Here is a 21,303-nt window from a genome sequence, read left to right as displayed (position 1 = left end):
TGTACCCGTACCCTCGACTATCCGTGTCCCTCCCCAATAACGTTGTACCCGTACCCTCCGACTATCCGTGTCCCTCCCCAATAACGTTGTACCCGTACCCTCGACTATCCGTGTCCCTCCCCAATAAACGTTGTACCCGTACCCCCGACTATCCGTGTCCCTCCCCAATAACGTTGTACCCGTACCCTCGACTATCCGTGTCCCTCCCCAATAACGTTGTACCGTACCCCCGACTATCCGTGTCCCTCCCCAATAACGTTGTACCCGTACCCTCGACTATCCGTGTCCCTCCCAATAACGTTGTACCCGTACCCTCGACTATCCGTGTCCCTCCCCAATAACGTTGTACCCGTACCCTCGACTATCCGTGTCCCTCCCCAATAACGTTGTACCCGTACCCTCGACTATCCGTGTCCTCCCCAATAACGTTGTACCCGTACCCTCGACTATCCGTGTCCCTCCCCAATAACGTTGTACCCGTACCCTCGACTATCCGTGTCCCTCCCCAATAACGTTGTACCCGTACCCTCGACTATCCGTGTCCCTCCCCCAATAACGTTGTACCCGTACCCTCGACTATCCGTGTCCCTCCCCAATAACGTTGTACCCGTACCCTCGACTATCCGTGTCCCTCCCCAATAACGTTGTACCCGTACCCTCGACTATCCGTGTCCCTCCCCAATAACGTTGTACCCGTACCCTCGACTATCCGTGTCCCTCCCCAATAACGTTGTACCCGTACCCTCGACTATCCGTGTCCCTCCCCAATAACGTTGTACCCGTACCCTCGACTATCCGTGTCCCTCCCCAATAACGTTGTACCCGTACCCTCGACTATCCGTGTCCCTCCCCAATAACGTTGTACCCGTACCCTCGACTATCCGTGTCCCTCCCCAATAACGTTGTACCCGTACCCTCGACTATCCGTGTCCCTCCCCAATAACGTTGTACCCGTACCCTCGACTATCCGTGTCCCTCCCCAATAACGTTGTACCCGTACCCTCGACTATCCGTGTCCCTCCCCAATAACGTTGTACCCGTACCCTCGACTATCCGTGTCCCTCGTCCCAATAACGTTGTACCCGTACCCTCGACTATCCGTGTCCCTCCCCAATAACGTTGTACCCGTACCCTCGACTATCCGTGTCCCTCCCCAATAACGTTGTACCCGTACCCTCGACTATCCGTGTCCCTCCCCAATAACGTTGTACCCGTACCCTCGACTATCCGTGTCCCTCCCCAATAACGTTGTACCCGTACCCTCGACTATCCGTGTCCCTCCCCAATAACGTTGTACCCGTACCCTCGACTATCCGTGTCCCTCCCCAATAACGTTGTACCCGTACCCTCGACTATCCGTGTCCCTCCCCAATAACGTTGTACCCGTACCCTCGACTATCCGTGTCCCTCCCCAATAACGTTGTACCCGTACCCTCGACTATCCGTGTCCCTCCCCAATAACGTTGTACCCGTACCCTCGACTATCCGTGTCCCTCCCCAATAACGTTGTACCCGTACCCTCGACTATCCGTGTCCCTCCCCAATAACGTTGTACCCGTACCCTCGACTATCCGTGTCCCTCCCCAATAACGTTGTACCCGTACCCTCGACTATCCGTGTCCCTCCCCAATAACGTTGTACCCGTACCCTCGACTATCCGTGTCCCTCCCCAATAACGTTGTACCCGTACCCTCGACTATCCGTGTCCCTCCCCAATAACGTTGTACCCGTACCCTCGACTATCCGTGTCCCTCCCCAATAACGTTGTACCCGTACCCTCGACTATCCGTGTCCCTCCCCAATAACGTTGTACCCGTACCCTCGACTATCCGTGTCCCTCCCCAATAACGTTGTACCCGTACCCTCGACTATCCGTGTCCCTCCCCAATAACGTTGTACCCGTACCCTCGACTATCCGTGTCCCTCCCCAATAACGTTGTACCCGTACCCTCGACTATCCGTGTCCCTCCCCAATAACGTTGTACCCGTACCCTCGACTATCCGTGTCCCTCCCCAATAACGTTGTACCCGTACCCTCGACTATCCGTGTCCCTCCCCAATAACGTTGTACCCGTACCCTCGACTATCCGTGTCCCTCCCCAATAACGTTGTACCCGTACCCTCGACTATCCGTGTCCCTCCCCAATAACGTTGTACCCGTACCCTCGACTATCCGTGTCCCTCCCCAATAACGTTGTACCCGTACCCTCGACTATCCGTGTCCCTCCCCAATAACGTTGTACCCGTACCCTCGACTATCCGTGTCCCTCCCAATAACGTTGTACCCGTACCCTCGACTATCCGTGTCCCTCCCCAATAACGTTGTACCCGTACCCTCGACTATCCGTGTCCCTCCCCAATAACGTTGTACCCGTACCCTCGACTATCCGTGTCCCTCCCCAATAACGTTGTACCCGTACCCTCGACTATCCGTGTCCCTCCCCAATAACGTTGTACCCGTACCCTCGACTATCCGTGTCCCTCCCCAATAACGTTGTACCCGTACCCTCGACTATCCGTGTCCCTCCCCAATAACGTTGTACCCGTACCCTCGACTATCCGTGTCCCTCCCCAATAACGTTGTACCCGTACCCTCGACTATCCGTGTCCCTCCCCAATAACGTTGTACCCGTACCCTCGACTATCCGTGTCCCTCCCCAATAACGTTGTACCCGTACCCTCGACTATCCGTGTCCCTCCCCAATAACGTTGTACCCGTACCCTCGACTATCCGTGTCCCTCCCCAATAACGTTGTACCCGTACCCTCGACTATCCGTGTCCCTCCCCAATAACGTTGTACCCGTACCCTCGACTATCCGTGTCCCTCCCCAATAACGTTGTACCCGTACCCTCGACTATCCGTGTCCCTCCCCAATAACGTTGTACCCGTACCCTCGACTATCCGTGTCCCTCCCCAATAACGTTGTACCCGTACCCTCGACTATCCGTGTCCCTCCCCAATAACGTTGTACCCGTACCCTCGACTATCCGTGTCCCTCCCCAATAACGTTGTACCCGTACCCTCGACTATCCGTGTCCCTCCCCAATAACGTTGTACCCGTACCCTCGACTATCCGTGTCCCTCCCCAATAACGTTGTACCCGTACCCTCGACTATCCGTGTCCCTCCCCAATAACGTTGTACCCGTACCCTCGACTATCCGTGTCCCTCCCCAATAACGTTGTACCCGTACCCTCGACTATCCGTGTCCCTCCCCAATAACGTTGTACCCGTACCCTCGACTATCCGTGTCCCTCCCCAATAACGTTGTACCCGTACCCTCGACTATCCGTGTCCCTCCCCAATAACGTTGTACCCGTACCCTCGACTATCCGTGTCCCTCCCCAATAACGTTGTACCCGTACCCTCGACTATCCGTGTCCCTCCCCAATAACGTTGTACCCGTACCCTCGACTATCCGTGTCCCTCCCCAATAACGTTGTACCCGTACCCTCGACTATCCGTGTCCCTCCCCAATAACGTTGTACCCGTACCCTCGACTATCCGTGTCCCTCCCCAATAACGTTGTACCCGTACCCTCGACTATCCGTGTCCCTCCCCAATAACGTTGTACCCGTACCCTCGACTATCCGTGTCCCTCCCCAATAACGTTGTACCCGTACCCTCGACTATCCGTGTCCCTCCCCAATAACGTTGTACCCGTACCCTCGACTATCCGTGTCCCTCCCCAATAACGTTGTACCCGTACCCTCGACTATCCGTGTCCCTCCCCAATAACGTTGTACCCGTACCCTCGACTATCCGTGTCCCTCCCCAATAACGTTGTACCCGTACCCTCGACTATCCGTGTCCCTCCCCAATAACGTTGTACCCGTACCCTCGACTATCCGTGTCCCTCCCCAATAACGTTGTACCCGTACCCTCGACTATCCGTGTCCCTCCCCAATAACGTTGTACCCGTACCCTCGACTATCCGTGTCCCTCCCCAATAACGTTGTACCCGTACCCTCGACTATCCGTGTCCCTCCCCAATAACGTTGTACCCGTACCCCCGACTATCCGTGTCCCTCCCCAATAACGTTGTACCCGTACCCTCGACTATCCGTGTCCCTCCCCAATAACGTTGTACCCGTACCCTCGACTATCCGTGTCCCTCCCCAATAACGTTGTACCCGTACCCTCGACTATCCGTGTCCCTCCCCAATAACGTTGTACCCGTACCCTCGACTATCCGTGTCCCTCCCCAATAACGTTGTACCCGTACCCTCGACTATCCGTGTCCCTCCCCAATAACGTTGTACCCGTACCCTCGACTATCCGTGTCCCTCCCCAATAACGTTGTACCCGTACCCTCGACTATCCGTGTCCCTCCCCAATAACGTTGTACCCGTACCCTCGACTATCCGTGTCCCTCCCCAATAACGTTGTACCCGTACCCTCGACTATCCGTGTCCCTCCCCAATAACGTTGTACCCGTACCCTCGACTATCCGTGTCCCTCCCCAATAACGTTGTACCCGTACCCTCGACTATCCGTGTCCCTCCCCAATAACGTTGTACCCGTACCCTCGACTATCCGTGTCCCTCCCCAATAACGTTGTACCCGTACCCTCGACTATCCGTGTCCCTCCCCAATAACGTTGTACCCGTACCCTCGACTATCCGTGTCCCTCCCCAATAACGTTGTACCCGTACCCTCGACTATCCGTGTCCCTCCCAATAACGTTGTACCCGTACCCTCGACTATCCGTGTCCCTCCCCAATAACGTTGTACCCGTACCCTCGACTATCCGTGTCCCTCCCCAATAACGTTGTACCCGTACCCTCGACTATCCGTGTCCCTCCCCAATAACGTTGTACCCGTACCCTCGACTATCCGTGTCCCTCCCCAATAACGTTGTACCCGTACCCTCGACTATCCGTGTCCCTCCCCAATAACGTTGTACCCGTACCCTCGACTATCCGTGTCCCTCCCCAATAACGTTGTACCCGTACCCTCGACTATCCGTGTCCCTCCCCAATAACGTTGTACCCGTACCCTCGACTATCCGTGTCCCTCCCCAATAACGTTGTACCCGTACCCTCGACTATCCGTGTCCCTCCCCAATAACGTTGTACCCGTACCCTCGACTATCCGTGTCCCTCCCCAATAACGTTGTACCCGTACCCTCGACTATCCGTGTCCCTCCCCAATAACGTTGTACCCGTACCCTCGACTATCCGTGTCCCTCCCCAATAACGTTGTACCCGTACCCTCGACTATCCGTGTCCCTCCCCAATAACGTTGTACCCGTACCCTCGACTATCCGTGTCCCTCCCCAATAACGTTGTACCCGTACCCTCGACTATCCGTGTCCCTCCCCAATAACGTTGTACCCGTACCCTCGACTATCCGTGTCCCTCCCCAATAACGTTGTACCCGTACCCTCGACTATCCGTGTCCCTCCCCAATAACGTTGTACCCGTACCCTCGACTATCCGTGTCCCTCCCCAATAACGTTGTACCCGTACCCTCGACTATCCGTGTCCCTCCCCAATAACGTTGTACCCGTACCCTCGACTATCCGTGTCCCTCCCCAATAACGTTGTACCCGTACCCTCGACTATCCGTGTCCCTCCCCAATAACGTTGTACCCGTACCCTCGACTATCCGTGTCCCTCCCCAATAACGTTGTACCCGTACCCTCGACTATCCGTGTCCCTCCCCAATAACGTTGTACCCGTACCCTCGACTATCCGTGTCCCTCCCCAATAACGTTGTACCCGTACCCTCGACTATCCGTGTCCCTCCCCAATAACGTTGTACCCGTACCCCGACTATCCGTGTCCCTCCCCAATAACGTTGTACCCGTACCCTCGACTATCCGTGTCCCTCCCCAATAACGTTGTACCCGTACCCTCGACTATCCGTGTCCCTCCCCAATAACGTTGTACCCGTACCCTCGACTATCCGTGTCCCTCCCCAATAACGTTGTACCCGTACCCTCGACTATCCGTGTCCCTCCCCAATAACGTTGTACCCGTACCCCCGACTATCCGTGTCCCTCCCCAATAACGTTGTACCCGTACCCCGACTATCCGTGTCCCTCCCCAATAACGTTGTACCCGTACCCTCGACTATCCGTGTCCCTCCCCAATAACGTTGTACCCGTACCCTCGACTATCCGTGTCCCTCCCCAATAACGTTGTACCCGTACCCTCGACTATCCGTGTCCCTCCCCAATAACGTTGTACCCGTACCCTCGACTATCCGTGTCCCTCCCCAATAACGTTGTACCCGTACCCTCGACTATCCGTGTCCCTCCCCAATAACGTTGTACCCGTACCCTCGACTATCCGTGTCCCTCCCCAATAACGTTGTACCCGTACCCTCGACTATCCGTGTCCCTCCCCAATAACGTTGTACCCGTACCCTCGACTATCCGTGTCCCTCCCCAATAACGTTGTACCCGTACCCTCGACTATCCGTGTCCCTCCCCAATAACGTTGTACCCGTACCCTCGACTATCCGTGTCCCTCCCCAATAACGTTGTACCCGTACCCTCGACTATCCGTGTCCCTCCCCAATAACGTTGTACCCGTACCCTCGACTATCCGTGTCCCTCCCCAATAACGTTGTACCCGTACCCCGACTATCCGTGTCCCTCCCCAATAACGTTGTACCCGTACCCCCGACTATCCGTGTCCCTCCCCAATAACGTTGTACCCGTACCCTCGACTATCCGTGTCCCTCCCCAATAACGTTGTACCCGTACCCTCGACTATCCGTGTCCCTCCCCAATAACGTTGTACCCGTACCCTCGACTATCCGTGTCCCTCCCAATAACGTTGTACCCGTACCCCGACTATCCGTGTCCCTCCCCAATAACGTTGTACCCGTACCCCTCGACTATCCGTGTCCCTCCCCAATAACGTTGTACCCGTACCCTCGACTATCCGTGTCCCTCCCCAATAACGTTGTACCCGTACCCTCGACTATCCGTGTCCCTCCCCAATAACGTTGTACCCGTACCCTCGACTATCCGTGTCCCTCCCCAATAACGTTGTACCCGTACCCTCGACTATCCGTGTCCCTCCCCAATAACGTTGTACCCGTACCCTCGACTATCCGTGTCCCTCCCCAATAACGTTGTACCCGTACCCTCGACTATCCGTGTCCCTCCCCAATAACGTTGTACCCGTACCCCCGACTATCCGTGTCCCTCCCCAATAACGTTGTACCCGTACCCTCGACTATCCGTGTCCCTCCCCAATAACGTTGTACCCGTACCCCGACTATCCGTGTCCCTCCCCAATAACGTTGTACCCGTACCCTCGACTATCCGTGTCCCTCCCCAATAACGTTGTACCCGTACCCTCGACTATCCGTGTCCCTCCCCAATAACGTTGTACCCGTACCCTCGACTATCCGTGTCCCTCCCCAATAACGTTGTACCCGTACCCCGACTATCCGTGTCCCTCCCCAATAACGTTGTACCCGTACCCCCGACTATCCGTGTCCCTCCCCAATAACGTTGTACCCGTACCCTCGACTATCCGTGTCCCTCCCCAATAACGTTGTACCCGTACCCCCGACTATCCGTGTCCCTCCCAATAACGTTGTACCCGTACCCCGACTATCCGTGTCCCTCCCCAATAACGTTGTACCCGTACCCTCGACTATCCGTGTCCCTCCCCAATAACGTTGTACCCGTACCCTCGACTATCCGTGTCCCTCCCCAATAACGTTGTACCCGTACCCTCGACTATCCGTGTCCCTCCCCAATAACGTTGTACCCGTACCCTCGACTATCCGTGTCCCTCCCCAATAACGTTGTACCCGTACCCTCGACTATCCGTGTCCCTCCCCAATAACGTTGTACCCGTACCCTCGACTATCCGTGTCCCTCCCCAATAACGTTGTACCCGTACCCTCGACTATCCGTGTCCCTCCCCAATAACGTTGTACCCGTACCCTCGACTATCCGTGTCCCTCCCCAATAACGTTGTACCCGTACCCCCGACTATCCGTGTCCCTCCCCAATAACGTTGTACCCGTACCCTCGACTATCCGTGTCCCTCCCCCAATAACGTTGTACCCGTACCCTCGACTATCCGTGTCCCTCCCCAATAACGTTGTACCCGTACCCTCGACTATCCGTGTCCCTCCCCAATAACGTTGTACCCGTACCCTCGACTATCCGTGTCCCTCCCCAATAACGTTGTACCCGTACCCCGACTATCCGTGTCCCTCCCCAATAACGTTGTACCCGTACCCTCGACTATCCGTGTCCCTCCCCAATAACGTTGTACCCGTACCCCCGACTATCCGTGTCCCTCCCAATAACGTTGTACCCGTACCCCGACTATCCGTGTCCCTCCCCAATAACGTTGTACCCGTACCCTCGACTATCCGTGTCCCTCCCCAATAACGTTGTACCCGTACCCTCGACTATCCGTGTCCCTCCCCAATAACGTTGTACCCGTACCCCGACTATCCGTGTCCCTCCCCAATAACGTTGTACCCGTACCCCGACTATCCGTGTCCCTCCCCAATAACGTTGTACCCGTACCCTCGACTATCCGTGTCCCTCCCCAATAACGTTGTACCCGTACCCCGACTATCCGTGTCCCTCCCCAATAACGTTGTACCCGTACCCTCGACTATCCGTGTCCCTCCCCAATAACGTTGTACCCGTACCCTCGACTATCCGTGTCCCTCCCCAATAACGTTGTACCCGTACCCTCGACTATCCGTGTCCCTCCCCAATAACGTTGTACCCGTACCCTCGACTATCCGTGTCCCTCCCCAATAACGTTGTACCCGTACCCCGACTATCCGTGTCCCTCCCCAATAACGTTGTACCCGTACCCCGACTATCCGTGTCCCTCCCCAATAACGTTGTACCCGTACCCTCGACTATCCGTGTCCCTCCCCAATAACGTTGTACCCGTACCCTCGACTATCCGTGTCCCTCCCCAATAACGTTGTACCCGTACCCTCGACTATCCGTGTCCCTCCCCAATAACGTTGTACCCGTACCCTCGACTATCCGTGTCCCTCCCCAATAACGTTGTACCCGTACCCTCGACTATCCGTGTCCCTCCCCAATAACGTTGTACCCGTACCCTCGACTATCCGTGTCCCTCCCCAATAACGTTGTACCCGTACCCTCGACTATCCGTGTCCCTCCCCAATAACGTTGTACCCGTACCCCCGACTATCCGTGTCCCTCCCCAATAACGTTGTACCCGTACCCTCGACTATCCGTGTCCCTCCCCAATAACGTTGTACCCGTACCCTCGACTATCCGTGTCCCTCCCCAATAACGTTGTACCCGTACCCTCGACTATCCGTGTCCCTCCCCAATAACGTTGTACCCGTACCCTCGACTATCCGTGTCCCTCCCCAATAACGTTGTACCCGTACCCCCGACTATCCGTGTCCCTCCCAATAACGTTGTACCCGTACCCCCGACTATCCGTGTCCCTCCCAATAACGTTGTACCCGTACCCTCGACTATCCGTGTCCCTCCCCAATAACGTTGTACCCGTACCCTCGACTATCCGTGTCCCTCCCCAATAACGTTGTACCCGTACCCTCGACTATCCGTGTCCCTCCCCAATAACGTTGTACCCGTACCCTCGACTATCCGTGTCCCTCCCCAATAACGTTGTACCCGTACCCCGACTATCCGTGTCCCTCCCCAATAACGTTGTACCCGTACCCTCGACTATCCGTGTCCCTCCCCAATAACGTTGTACCCGTACCCTCGACTATCCGTGTCCCTCCCCAATGACGTTGTACCCGTACCCTCGACTATCCGTGTCCCTCCCCAATAACGTTGTACCCGTACCCTCGACTATCCGTGTCCCTCCCCAATAACGTTGTACCCGTACCCTCGACTATCCGTGTCCCTCCCCAATAACGTTGTACCCGTACCCTCGACTATCCGTGTCCCTCCCCAATAACGTTGTACCCGTACCCTCGACTATCCGTGTCCCTCCCCAATAACGTTGTACCCGTACCCTCGACTATCCGTGTCCCTCCCCAATAACGTTGTACCCGTACCCTCGACTATCCGTGTCCCTCCCCAATAACGTTGTACCCGTACCCCCGACTATCCGTGTCCCTCCCCAATAACGTTGTACCCGTACCCTCGACTATCCGTGTCCCTCCCCAATAACGTTGTACCCGTACCCTCGACTATCCGTGTCCCTCCCAATAACGTTGTACCCGTACCCTCGACTATCCGTGTCCCTCCCAATAACGTTGTACCCGTACCCTCGACTATCCGTGTCCCTCCCCAATAACGTTGTACCCGTACCCCGACTATCCATGTCCCTCCCCAATAACGTTGTACCCGTACCCTCGACTATCCGTGTCCCTCCCCAATAACGTTGTACCCGTACCCTCGACTATCCGTGTCCCTCCCCAATAACGTTGTACCCGTACCCTCGACTATCCGTGTCCCTCCCCAATAACGTTGTACCCGTACCCTCGACTATCCGTGTCCCTCCCCAATAACGTTGTACCCGTACCCTCGACTATCCGTGTCCCTCCCCAATAACGTTGTACCCGTACCCTCGACTATCCGTGTCCCTCCCCAATAACGTTGTACCCGTACCCTCGACTATCCGTGTCCCTCCCCAATAACGTTGTACCCGTACCCTCGACTATCCGTGTCCCTCCCCAATAACGTTGTACCCGTACCCTCGACTATCCGTGTCCCTCCCCAATAACGTTGTACCCGTACCCTCGACTATCCGTGTCCCTCCCCAATAACGTTGTACCCGTACCCTCGACTATCCGTGTCCCTCCCCAATAACGTTGTACCCGTACCCTCGACTATCCGTGTCCCTCCCCAATAACGTTGTACCCGTACCCTCGACTATCCGTGTCCCTCCCCAATAACGTTGTACCCGTACCCCCGACTATCCGTGTCCCTCCCCAATAACGTTGTACCCGTACCCTCGACTATCCGTGTCCCTCCCCAATAACGTTGTACCCGTACCCTCGACTATCCGTGTCCCTCCCCAATAACGTTGTACCCGTACCCCCGACTATCCGTGTCCCTCCCCAATAACGTTGTACCCGTACCCTCGACTATCCGTGTCCCTCCCAATAACGTTGTACCCGTACCCTCGACTATCCGTGTCCCTCCCCAATAACGTTGTACCCGTACCCTCGACTATCCGTGTACCTCCCCAATAACGTTGTACCCGTACCCCGACTATCCGTGTCCCTCCCCAATAACGTTGTACCCGTACCCCCGACTATCCGTGTCCCTCCCCAATAACGTTGTACCCGTACCCCCGACTATCCGTGTCCCTCCCCAATAACGTTGTACCCGTACCCTCGACTATCCGTGTCCCTCCCCAATAACGTTGTACCCGTACCCTCGACTATCCGTGTCCCTCCCCAATAACGTTGTACCCGTACCCTCGACTATCCGTGTCCCTCCCCAATAACGTTGTACCCGTACCCTCGACTATCCGTGTCCCTCCCAATAACGTTGTACCCGTACCCTCGACTATCCGTGTCCCTCCCCAATAACGTTGTACCCGTACCCTCGACTATCCGTGTCCCTCCCCAATAACGTTGTACCCGTACCCCCGACTATCCGTGTCCCTCCCCAATAACGTTGTACCCGTACCCTCGACTATCCGTGTCCCTCCCCAATAACGTTGTACCCGTACCCCCGACTATCCGTGTCCCTCCCCAATAACGTTGTACCCGTACCCTCGACTATCCGTGTCCCTCCCCAATAACGTTGTACCCGTACCCCGACTATCCGTGTCCCTCCCCAATAACGTTGTACCCGTACCCTCGACTATCCGTGTCCCTCCCCAATAACGTTGTACCCGTACCCTCGACTATCCGTGTCCCTCCCCAATAACGTTGTACCCGTACCCTCGACTATCCGTGTCCCTCCCCAATAACGTTGTACCCGTACCCTCGACTATCCGTGTCCCTCCCCAATAACGTTGTACCCGTACCCTCGACTATCCGTGTCCCTCCCCAATAACGTTGTACCCGTACCCTCGACTATCCGTGTCCCTCCCCAATAACGTTGTACCCGTACCCTCGACTATCCGTGTCCCTCCCCAATAACGTTGTACCCGTACCCTCGACTATCCGTGTCCCTCCCCAATAACGTTGTACCCGTACCCTCGACTATCCGTGTCCCTCCCCAATAACGTTGTACCCGTACCCTCGACTATCCGTGTCCCTCCCCAATAACGTTGTACCCGTACCCCGACTATCCGTGTCCCTCCCCAATAACGTTGTACCCGTACCCTCGACTATCCGTGTCCCTCCCCGATAACGTTGTACCCGTACCCTCGACTATCCGTGTCCCTCCCCGATAACGTTGTACCCGTACCCTCGACTATCCGTGTCCCTCCCCGATAACGTTGTACCCGTACCCTCGACTATCCGTGTCCCTCCCCGATAACGTTGTACCCGTACCCTCGACTATCCGTGTCCCTCCCCGATAACGTTGTACCCGTACCCTCGACTATCCGTGTCCCTCCCCGATAACGTTGTACCCGTACCCTCGACTATCCGTGTCCCTCCCCGATAACGTTGTACCCGTACCCTCGACTATCCGTGTCCCTCCCCAATAACGTTGTACCCGTACCCTCGACTATCCGTGTCCCTCCCCAATAACGTTGTACCCGTACCCTCGACTATCCGTGTCCCTCCCCAATAACGTTGTACCCGTACCCTCGACTATCCGTGTCCCTCCCCAATAACGTTGTACCCGTACCCTCGACTATCCGTGTCCCTCCCCAGTAACGTTGTACCCGTACCCCGACTATCCGTGTCCCTCCCAATAACGTTGTACCCGTACCCCCGACTATCCGTGTCCCTCCCCGATAACGTTGTACCCGTACCCTCGACTATCCGTGTCCCTCCCCGATAACGTTGTACCCGTACCCTCGACTATCCGTGTCCCTCCCCGATAACGTTGTACCCGTACCCTCGACTATCCGTGTCCCTCCCCAATAACGTTGTACCCGTACCCTCGACTATCCGTGTCCCTCCCCGATAACGTTGTACCCGTACCCTCGACTATCCGTGTCCCTCCCCAATAACGTTGTACCCGTACCCTCGACTATCCGTGTCCCTCCCCAATAACGTTGTACCCGTACCCTCGACTATCCGTGTCCCTCCCCAATAACGTTGTACCCGTACCCTCGACTATCCGTGTCCCTCCCCAATAACGTTGTACCCGTACCCTCGACTATCCGTGTACCTCCCCAATAACGTTGTACCCGTACCCTCGACTATCCGTGTCCCTCCCCAATAACGTTGTACCCGTACCCTCGACTATCCGTGTCCCTCCCCAATAACGTTGTACCCGTACCCCCGACTATCCGTGTCCCTCCCCAATAACGTTGTACCCGTACCCTCGACTATCCGTGTCCCTCCCCAATAACGTTGTACCCGTACCCTCGACTATCCGTGTCCCTCCCCAATAACGTTGTACCCGTACCCTCGACTATCCGTGTCCCTCCCCAATAACGTTGTACCCGTACCCTCGACTATCCATGTACCTCCCCAATAACGTTGTACCCGTACCCTCGACTATCCATGTACCTCCCCAATAACGTTGTACCCGTACCCCCGACTATCCATGTACCTCCCCAATAACGTTGTACCCGTACCCTCGACTATCCGTGTCCCTCCCCAATAACGTTGTACCCGTACCCTCGACTATCCGTGTCCCTCCCCAATAACGTTGTACCCGTACCCTCGACTATCCGTGTCCCTCCCCAATAACGTTGTACCCGTACCCTCGACTATCCGTGTCCCTCCCCAATAACGTTGTACCCGTACCCTCGACTATCCGTGTCCCTCCCCAATAACGTTGTACCCGTACCCTCGACTATCCGTGTCCCTCCCCAATAACGTTGTACCCGTACCCTCGACTATCCGTGTCCCTCCCCAATAACGTTGTACCCGTACCCTCGACTATCCCTGTCCCTCCCCAATAACGTTGTACCCGTACCCTCGACTATCCGTGTCCCTCCCAATAACGTTGTACCCGTACCCCCGACTATCCGTGTCCCTCCCCAATAACGTTGTACCCGTACCCTCGACTATCCGTGTCCCTCCCCAATAACGTTGTACCCGTACCCTCGACTATCCGTGTCCCTCCCCAATAACGTTGTACCCGTACCCCCGACTATCCGTGTCCCTCCCCAATAACGTTGTACCCGTACCCTCGACTATCCGTGTCCCTCCCCAATAACGTTGTACCCGTACCTCGACTATCCGTGTCCCTCCCCAATAACGTTGTACCCGTACCCTCGACTATCCGTGTCCCTCCCCAATAACGTTGTACCCGTACCCTCGACTATCCATGTACCTCCCCAATAACGTTGTACCCGTACCCCCGACTATCCGTGTCCCTCCCCAATAACGTTGTACCCGTACCCCCGACTATCCGTGTCCCTCCCCAATAACGTTGTACCCGTACCCGACTATCCGTGTCCCTCCCCAATAACGTTGTACCCGTACCCCCGACTATCCGTGTCCCTCCCCAATAACGTTGTACCCGTACCCTCGACTATCCGTGTCCCTCCCCAATAACGTTGTACCCGTACCCCCGACTATCCGTGTCCCTCCCCAATAACGTTGTACCCGTACCCCCGACTATCCGTGTCCCTCCCCAATAACGTTGTACCCGTACCCTCGACTATCCGTGTCCCTCCCCAATAACGTTGTACCCGTACCCCCGACTATCCGTGTCCCTCCCCAATAACGTTGTACCCGTACCCCCGACTATCCGTGTCCCTCCCCAATAACGTTGTACCCGTACCCCCGACTATCCGTGTCCCTCCCCAATAACGTTGTACCCGTACCCTCGACTATCCGTGTCCCTCCCCAATAACGTTGTACCCGTACCCCCGACTATCCGTGTCCCTCCCCAATAACGTTGTACCCGTACCCTCGACTATCCATGTACCTCCCCAATAACGTTGTACCCGTACCCTCGACTATCCGTGTCCCTCCCCAATAACGTTGTACCCGTACCCTCGACTATCCGTGTCCCTCCCCAATAACGTTGTACCCGTACCCTCGACTATCCGTGTCCCTCCCCAATAACGTTGTACCCGTACCCTCGACTATCCGTGTCCCTCCCCAATAACGTTGTACCCGTACCCTCGACTATCCGTGTCCCTCCCCAATAACGTTGTACCCGTACCCTCGACTATCCGTGTCCCTCCCCAATAACGTTGTACCCGTACCCTCGACTATCCGTGTCCCTCCCCAATAACGTTGTACCCGTACCCTCGACTATCCGTGTCCCTCCCCAATAACGTTGTACCCGTACCCCCGACTATCCGTGTCCCTCCCCAATAACGTTGTACCCGTACCCTCGACTATCCGTGTCCCTCCCCAATAACGTTGTACCCGTACCCTCGACTATCCGTGTACCCGTACCCTCGACTATCCATGTACCTCCCCAATACCGGATAATGTTGTCAATGTACCTGCACCCATCACATCTTGTGCTAGATTGCTCTGTAATCATCCCATGGTCTGGGTGAAGAATTTGTCCTCGGGTATTGAACCCTTGAATTAATTAAAATCACTTCACCTTTGTCATCAGTAGATCGTGTCATCGAGCACTCTGGAACAGAAACAGGTCATCTGGCCAACTCAGTCCAAGCCAAACTGTTAATCTGCCTAGCGCCATCCACCCACACAGACCATAGCCCTCCATATCTTTACCATCCATGCACATATCCAAATTTCTCTGATGTTGAAATCAATATTGCATCCACCATTTCCATCTGGAGCTTGTTCCACACTCTCACCACCGTCTGAGTGAGGAAGTTCCCTGTCATGTACTCCTTTAACATTTCACTCTTAACCCATGACCTTTAGTTTTAGTCCCACCCAGCCTCAGTGGAAAAGCTTGCTTGCATTTGTCCTAATCCTCATTATCATCCTGTGTTGTGTGATGTGGTCTATCCTGTGTCGTGACCATGATTGTTCTTGGCAAATTGTTCCGCAGAAGTGGTTTGCTGTTGCCTTCTCCCGGGCAGTGTCTTTACAAGACGGGTGACTCCAGCCATTATCAATACCGTTCAGAGATTGTCTGCCTGGTGTCGGTGGTCGCATAACCAGGACATGATATGCACTGGCTGCTCATACGACCACCCACCACCTGCTCCCATGGCTTCGCGTGACCCTGTTCAGGGGGTTCAGCAGGGGTTACATCTAGCCCAAGGGTGACCTATAGGGTCGCAGAGCGACGGAGTACCTTACTCCTCTTTTGGTATCACCACCCCAGCATTCATACCCTATCTATATCCCTCATAATTTCTGTATCCCTCAACTCAATCTCACCTCGTTTTCCTTCTCTCCAGGGTATAAAGTCCTAGTCTATTGAACCACTCCCTATAACCCTTGTTAAAGTTCTCCTCTCTTTGTCCATCTTACTGATATATTTCCTGCAGGCAGGTGAGCAGAACTGCACAAAATACTTCAAATTCGGCCTCAGCAGCCATTTATACAATTTCAACATAACATCCCACCTCCCGTACTCAGTACTTTGATTTATGAAGGCCGAAGTGTCAAAGGCCCTCTTTGTATCCTCCAGTCTTTGGTTGCCTTTTACTGCGAGGAAGACAGTACGGTTACCTACCTACACCACTCATGATTTTATCCACCTCTGTCAGATCCCCTACGTTCCATGGACAATGTCTTGCCCAGCCCACCATCCCTCTCTAATTCAGGTTCTCACATCCTCGAACATTCTCAGAAATCTTCCCTGCACCCCTCCTAGCTGAATGACTGCCTTCCAAAAACGGGGAGACCGGAACTCTCCTCCAGGTGCCATCTCACTAACATCTTGTGCACATCCAAGATTCAAGATTGTTCAACGTCATTTCCAGTGCACATGTGTAAAGGAAAAAGAAGTCATTGTCACTCTGGAACTGATAAAAATAAGGCATCCATTAGTCTTGCGAGACCATGGATCTGCGCCTGGAAAGTCTTCACTCTCCAGGGCGCAGGCCTGGGCAAGGTTGTATGGAAGACTAGCAGTTACCCATGCTGCAAGTCTCCCCTCTCCTCAACACCGATGTTGTCCAAGGGAAGGGCATTAGGGCCCATACAGCTTGGCACCAGTGTCGTCGCAGAGCAATGTGTGATTAAGTGCCTTGCTCAAGGACACAACACGCTGCCTCAGCTGGGGCTCGAACTCACAACCTTCAGATCGCTAGTCCAATGCCTTAACCACTTAGCCACGTGCCCAAAACTGATACAGCACAAAAATAACCCACAATAAATATAAATAGATAAGATAGCTGATGTATGTCCATAATATGACCCTAGGCACAGGAGTATCTGTACGTAAAGTGACTGACAGGAAATGATAAAGTAGTGGTGGGTGGAGGTGCGTGGAACCGTACACACGTCATTCCACAGATGCGCGGTAGACGCATCCTGACCAGCTGCGTCATTGCTTGCTATGGAAACTGCACTGTGGCAGACAGGGAGGCTGTACAACGGTGGTCAAAACTACCCAACGCACCTCCGGCACCAGCCTACCCACCATCGAGGGCGCATATAGAGAAAGGTGCTGGAAAAGGGCCAATAACAACAGGAAGGATCCCAACATCCCGACTCCTGTACTCACTGACGTGACTGATGAAGGTCGGTGTGCTAGAAGCTTTCTTCATCTTGTCAACCTGTGACTCCATGTTCAAGGAGCCATTTACGTCCCTCTTATCCACAACTCCCACCAGGGCCACAACGCTCGCTGTACCCTGGTGTGTCTTACCAAATGCAACACCTCGTGCACAATTTACCACTCCTCAGCGCCTAAACCCAGACTGTAGAGCAACCTGCTCTGGGGGAAGAGGAGATTCCTCTGCTCAGGATAGCTCCTCACCCTCTGAATCTCTCATGACTCTTCCCATGTCTTTCATCCAGCAACCCCTCTCGTCCCATTCCCAGCACAGCCAGGACCCACAGGAATGTGAACAACCCCTCCCGTCCCATTCCCAGTGTGGCCAGGACCCACAGGAATGAGAACAGCAACCACTCCCATCCCATTCCCAGTGTGGCCAGGACCCACGGAAATGTGGACAACCCCTCCCGTCCCATTCCCAGCACAGCCAGGATCCATGGGAATGGGAACAACAACCTCTCCTGTCCCATTCCCAGTGTGGCCAGGACCCATGGGAATGGGAACAACAACCCCTCCCGTCCCATTCCCAGCACAGCCAGGACCCATGGGAATGTGAACAACAACCCCTCCCGTCCCATTCCCAGCACTGCCAGGATCCACGGGAATGGGAACAACAACCTCTCCCGTCCCATTCCCAGTGTGGCCAGGATCCACGGGAATGGGAACAACAACCTCTCCCGTCCCATTCCCAGTGTGGCCAGGACCCACGGGAATGGGAACAACAACCCCTCCCGTCCCATTCCCAGTGTGGGTAGGACTCACGGGAATGTGAACAGCAACCCCTCCCGTCCCATCCCCAGCACTGCCAGGACCCACAGGAATGTGAACAGCAACTCCTCCCATCCCATCCCCAGCATGGCCAGGACCCACAGGAATGTGAACAGCAACCCCTCCCATCCCATCCCCAGCACTGCCAGGACCCACGGGAATGTGAACAGCAACCCCTCCCATCCCATCCCCAGCACGGCCAGGACCCACAGGAATGTGAACAGCAACCTCTCCTATCCCATTCCCAGCACGGCCAGGACCCACAGGAATGTGAACAGCAACCTCTCCTATCCCATTCCCAGCACGGCCAGGACCCACAGGAATGTGAACAGCAACCTCTCCTATCCCATTCCCAGCACGGCCAGGACCCACGGGAATGTGAACAGCAACCTCTCCTATCCCATTCCCAGCACGGCCAGGACCCACAGGAATGTGAACAGCAACCTCTCCCATCCCATCCCCAGCACGGCCAGGACCCACGGGAATGTGAGGCATCATAGTAGTGTTGCAATTAGGTTAGCACAATCACATCACAGTGTCACCAATCACCAATTGCAGTTTGAATCGCGCCTCCGCCTGTAAGTTTTCCCCCTGACTCCCTGGGGTTTTCCGGGGTACTTCAGTGTCCTCCCACATTCCAAAGATGTACGGATCAAGGTTCGGGAGTGGTGGACGGTTGCAGGAAACATGGCAACACTTGTGGTCTGCCCCTGGCACAATTCTTGCTGATTTGATTTGACAATAACAATGCATTTCACTGTATGTTCGACATACCTGTGACGCATAAAACTAGTCTTAATCTTATGAAGCATCCTCTGGGGAAGAAATTTATCCCAATTGACGCCCACTTCCTTCTCCAGTGAAAACATAGTCTCTGTCAAAAAAGTGAGAGGGGGGAAGCAGTCATTCAGCCCCTCAGACCTGTTGGACAAGGATGGGGGAGGTCATTAGACCAGAAGACAACAAGACGTAAGAGCACAATTACGCCATTCTGCTCCGCCAATCCATCATGGCTGATTTATTTTTCCTCTCAACCCCATTCGCCTGCCTTCTCCCTGTAACCTTTGACGCCCTGACTAACCAAGAACCTATCAAACTCCACTTTAAATATACCCAGTGACTTGGCCTCCACAGCCATCTGTGACAATGAATTCCACACAATCACCATGCTCTGGCTAAAGAAATTCCTCCACATCTCTGTTCCAAATGGACGTCCCTCTAATCTGAGGCTGGTCCCTCTGGTCCTAGACTCTGCCCACTATAGGAAACATCCTCTCAACATCCACTCTATCAAGGCCTTACAATATTTGACAGGTTTCAATAACATTGGGCCCTCACACCAACTCCCTTCCTCTCTTTTGTTAAGCAGAGATCTCCTCACCTCGGAGGTAATGTCACATCCTTCGGTCGCACTGGAGCCAACATTGATCACAGCTTGCGAGGAGGGATTCCCAACCCCTCCTGCCCCATTGCATGGTGATGTGTCCCTGCGTTTCAATATCCCAAATCCTGGCTAGGAATCTCGCACCTGCACCCTCCTGCTCCCGGATGCCCAGGCTATGAAAGCTTGCAAAGATCTGGATCAGTTGGGAAAGTGGGCCGTAGATGGGAGATGGAATTTAATGCACACACATGTGTGACGTTGCACTTTGGGAGGACAAACCAGGGTGGGACGTACATCCTGGTCTCACTCTCCCAGGAGGGGTGACACTTCAGCATTGACCTCCCTCTCTCTCTGCTTCTCTCTTCACCCACAGTGGAAGACCTCGAGCGGAACGATGGCTCTCTCGAGAAACCGTACTACATGTCCAAATCCCTGATGAAGATCTTGAACAAGAAGAACAAGGCCCCGAAGAAGGGGAAATAACCCCCACCCAGCAACCCTCCCCCAGCCCAGCTCCAACCCTCTTACCACCCCCGCACTTTAGAAATTACACAAACAGTAATTTGCCAGTGACTGCCAGAGCCTTTTGGGTGGGTGGGTGGGGGGCAAAGAAAGGGGCAGGAGGTACTTACGGATACGTTTTCTGGTAGAATTCTTCCCCCCCACACATGTCCATGTTGCACACTAACTGGTGAGACTGAGTAACTTTGTACAGATGAATTGCACCCATTTCTCGTTTGCAATCCAGTTTGTAGAATATGAAACTGCCCCATCACCCCTACTGGGGCATAGGCTGTTGACAGCAGTTTGCCGGAGTCCTGAGCCAATCTTCCAAGTTGACTCCAAGAGCAGCCCGTTCCTTCCCCTCCCACGGATGAAGTCTTTGGGGTTTATGCAGCTCTTGGTTTTTATGAGATGGGGTACCTGGCTCCACGTCCAATCGTCCTCCTCTCCCAACTGGGCTTGGGACCAGCCACGGTGGAGCTGAGGGAAGTGTTTGGGAATTGCCAAAAAATGGCCACACATTTCCATCGTACCTCCTACCTTGCCTGGTCGAATGATTACCTTGGGATGCTCCCCCCTCCCACCCCGCTGCACCTTGTTGACCATGTGGCAAGGGGTCTGTGAAACCTTCTTCTTCATTCCGTAGAGCCCGGTCTCAATGAGCCCTGAATAGACGGGGAGGGGTGGGGGAAAGGGAATTATTGCACTTTTTGCGATTTGTGCCTTTAAAATGATGTTACTCCCAAAACAGAAAAACGAATGTGATGATAGATGTACTGGATTTTAAATTAAATGACACTATTTACATTTTTAAGCATTAAACCTATTGACCGTGACTGGGCATCCCCAGTGGGATGGCCCTCAGGCAGACATCCCACCCTGCAAAAACTGATTTCAGGGAGGTAGCACCATCAATTTGCAGGAGACTCCCGGAACTTCTGGGAGAGGTGGGATGTCTGCAATAGAGTAGCTCCTTAGCAGCCAGCCAGC

At 54.7% G+C, this 21,303-nt stretch overlaps 1 protein-coding gene across 1 annotated transcript in view; it reads left to right on the top strand.

Annotated features, from left to right (window-relative positions):
- LOC140198483 (choline transporter-like protein 4) overlaps positions 1-20,292 on the top strand; it is a 102,072-nt gene extending 81,780 nt beyond the window's left edge. The window contains 3 exon segments of the mRNA XM_072259569.1: positions 17,900-18,911; positions 19,795-19,813; positions 20,183-20,292. Of these exon segments, the coding sequence (XP_072115670.1) occupies positions 17,900-18,911; positions 19,795-19,813; positions 20,183-20,292 (1,141 nt within the window).
- Positions 20,293-21,303: the final 1,011 nt, after the last annotated feature.

This window comes from Mobula birostris, chromosome 5, assembly GCF_030028105.1.
Source record: "Mobula birostris isolate sMobBir1 chromosome 5, sMobBir1.hap1, whole genome shotgun sequence".
In the NCBI taxonomy this organism is placed as follows: Eukaryota; Metazoa; Chordata; class Chondrichthyes; order Myliobatiformes; family Myliobatidae; genus Mobula; species Mobula birostris.
The sequence above is the reverse complement of the archived record's forward strand: the minus strand, read 5'-3'. Positions and strand labels throughout refer to the sequence as shown.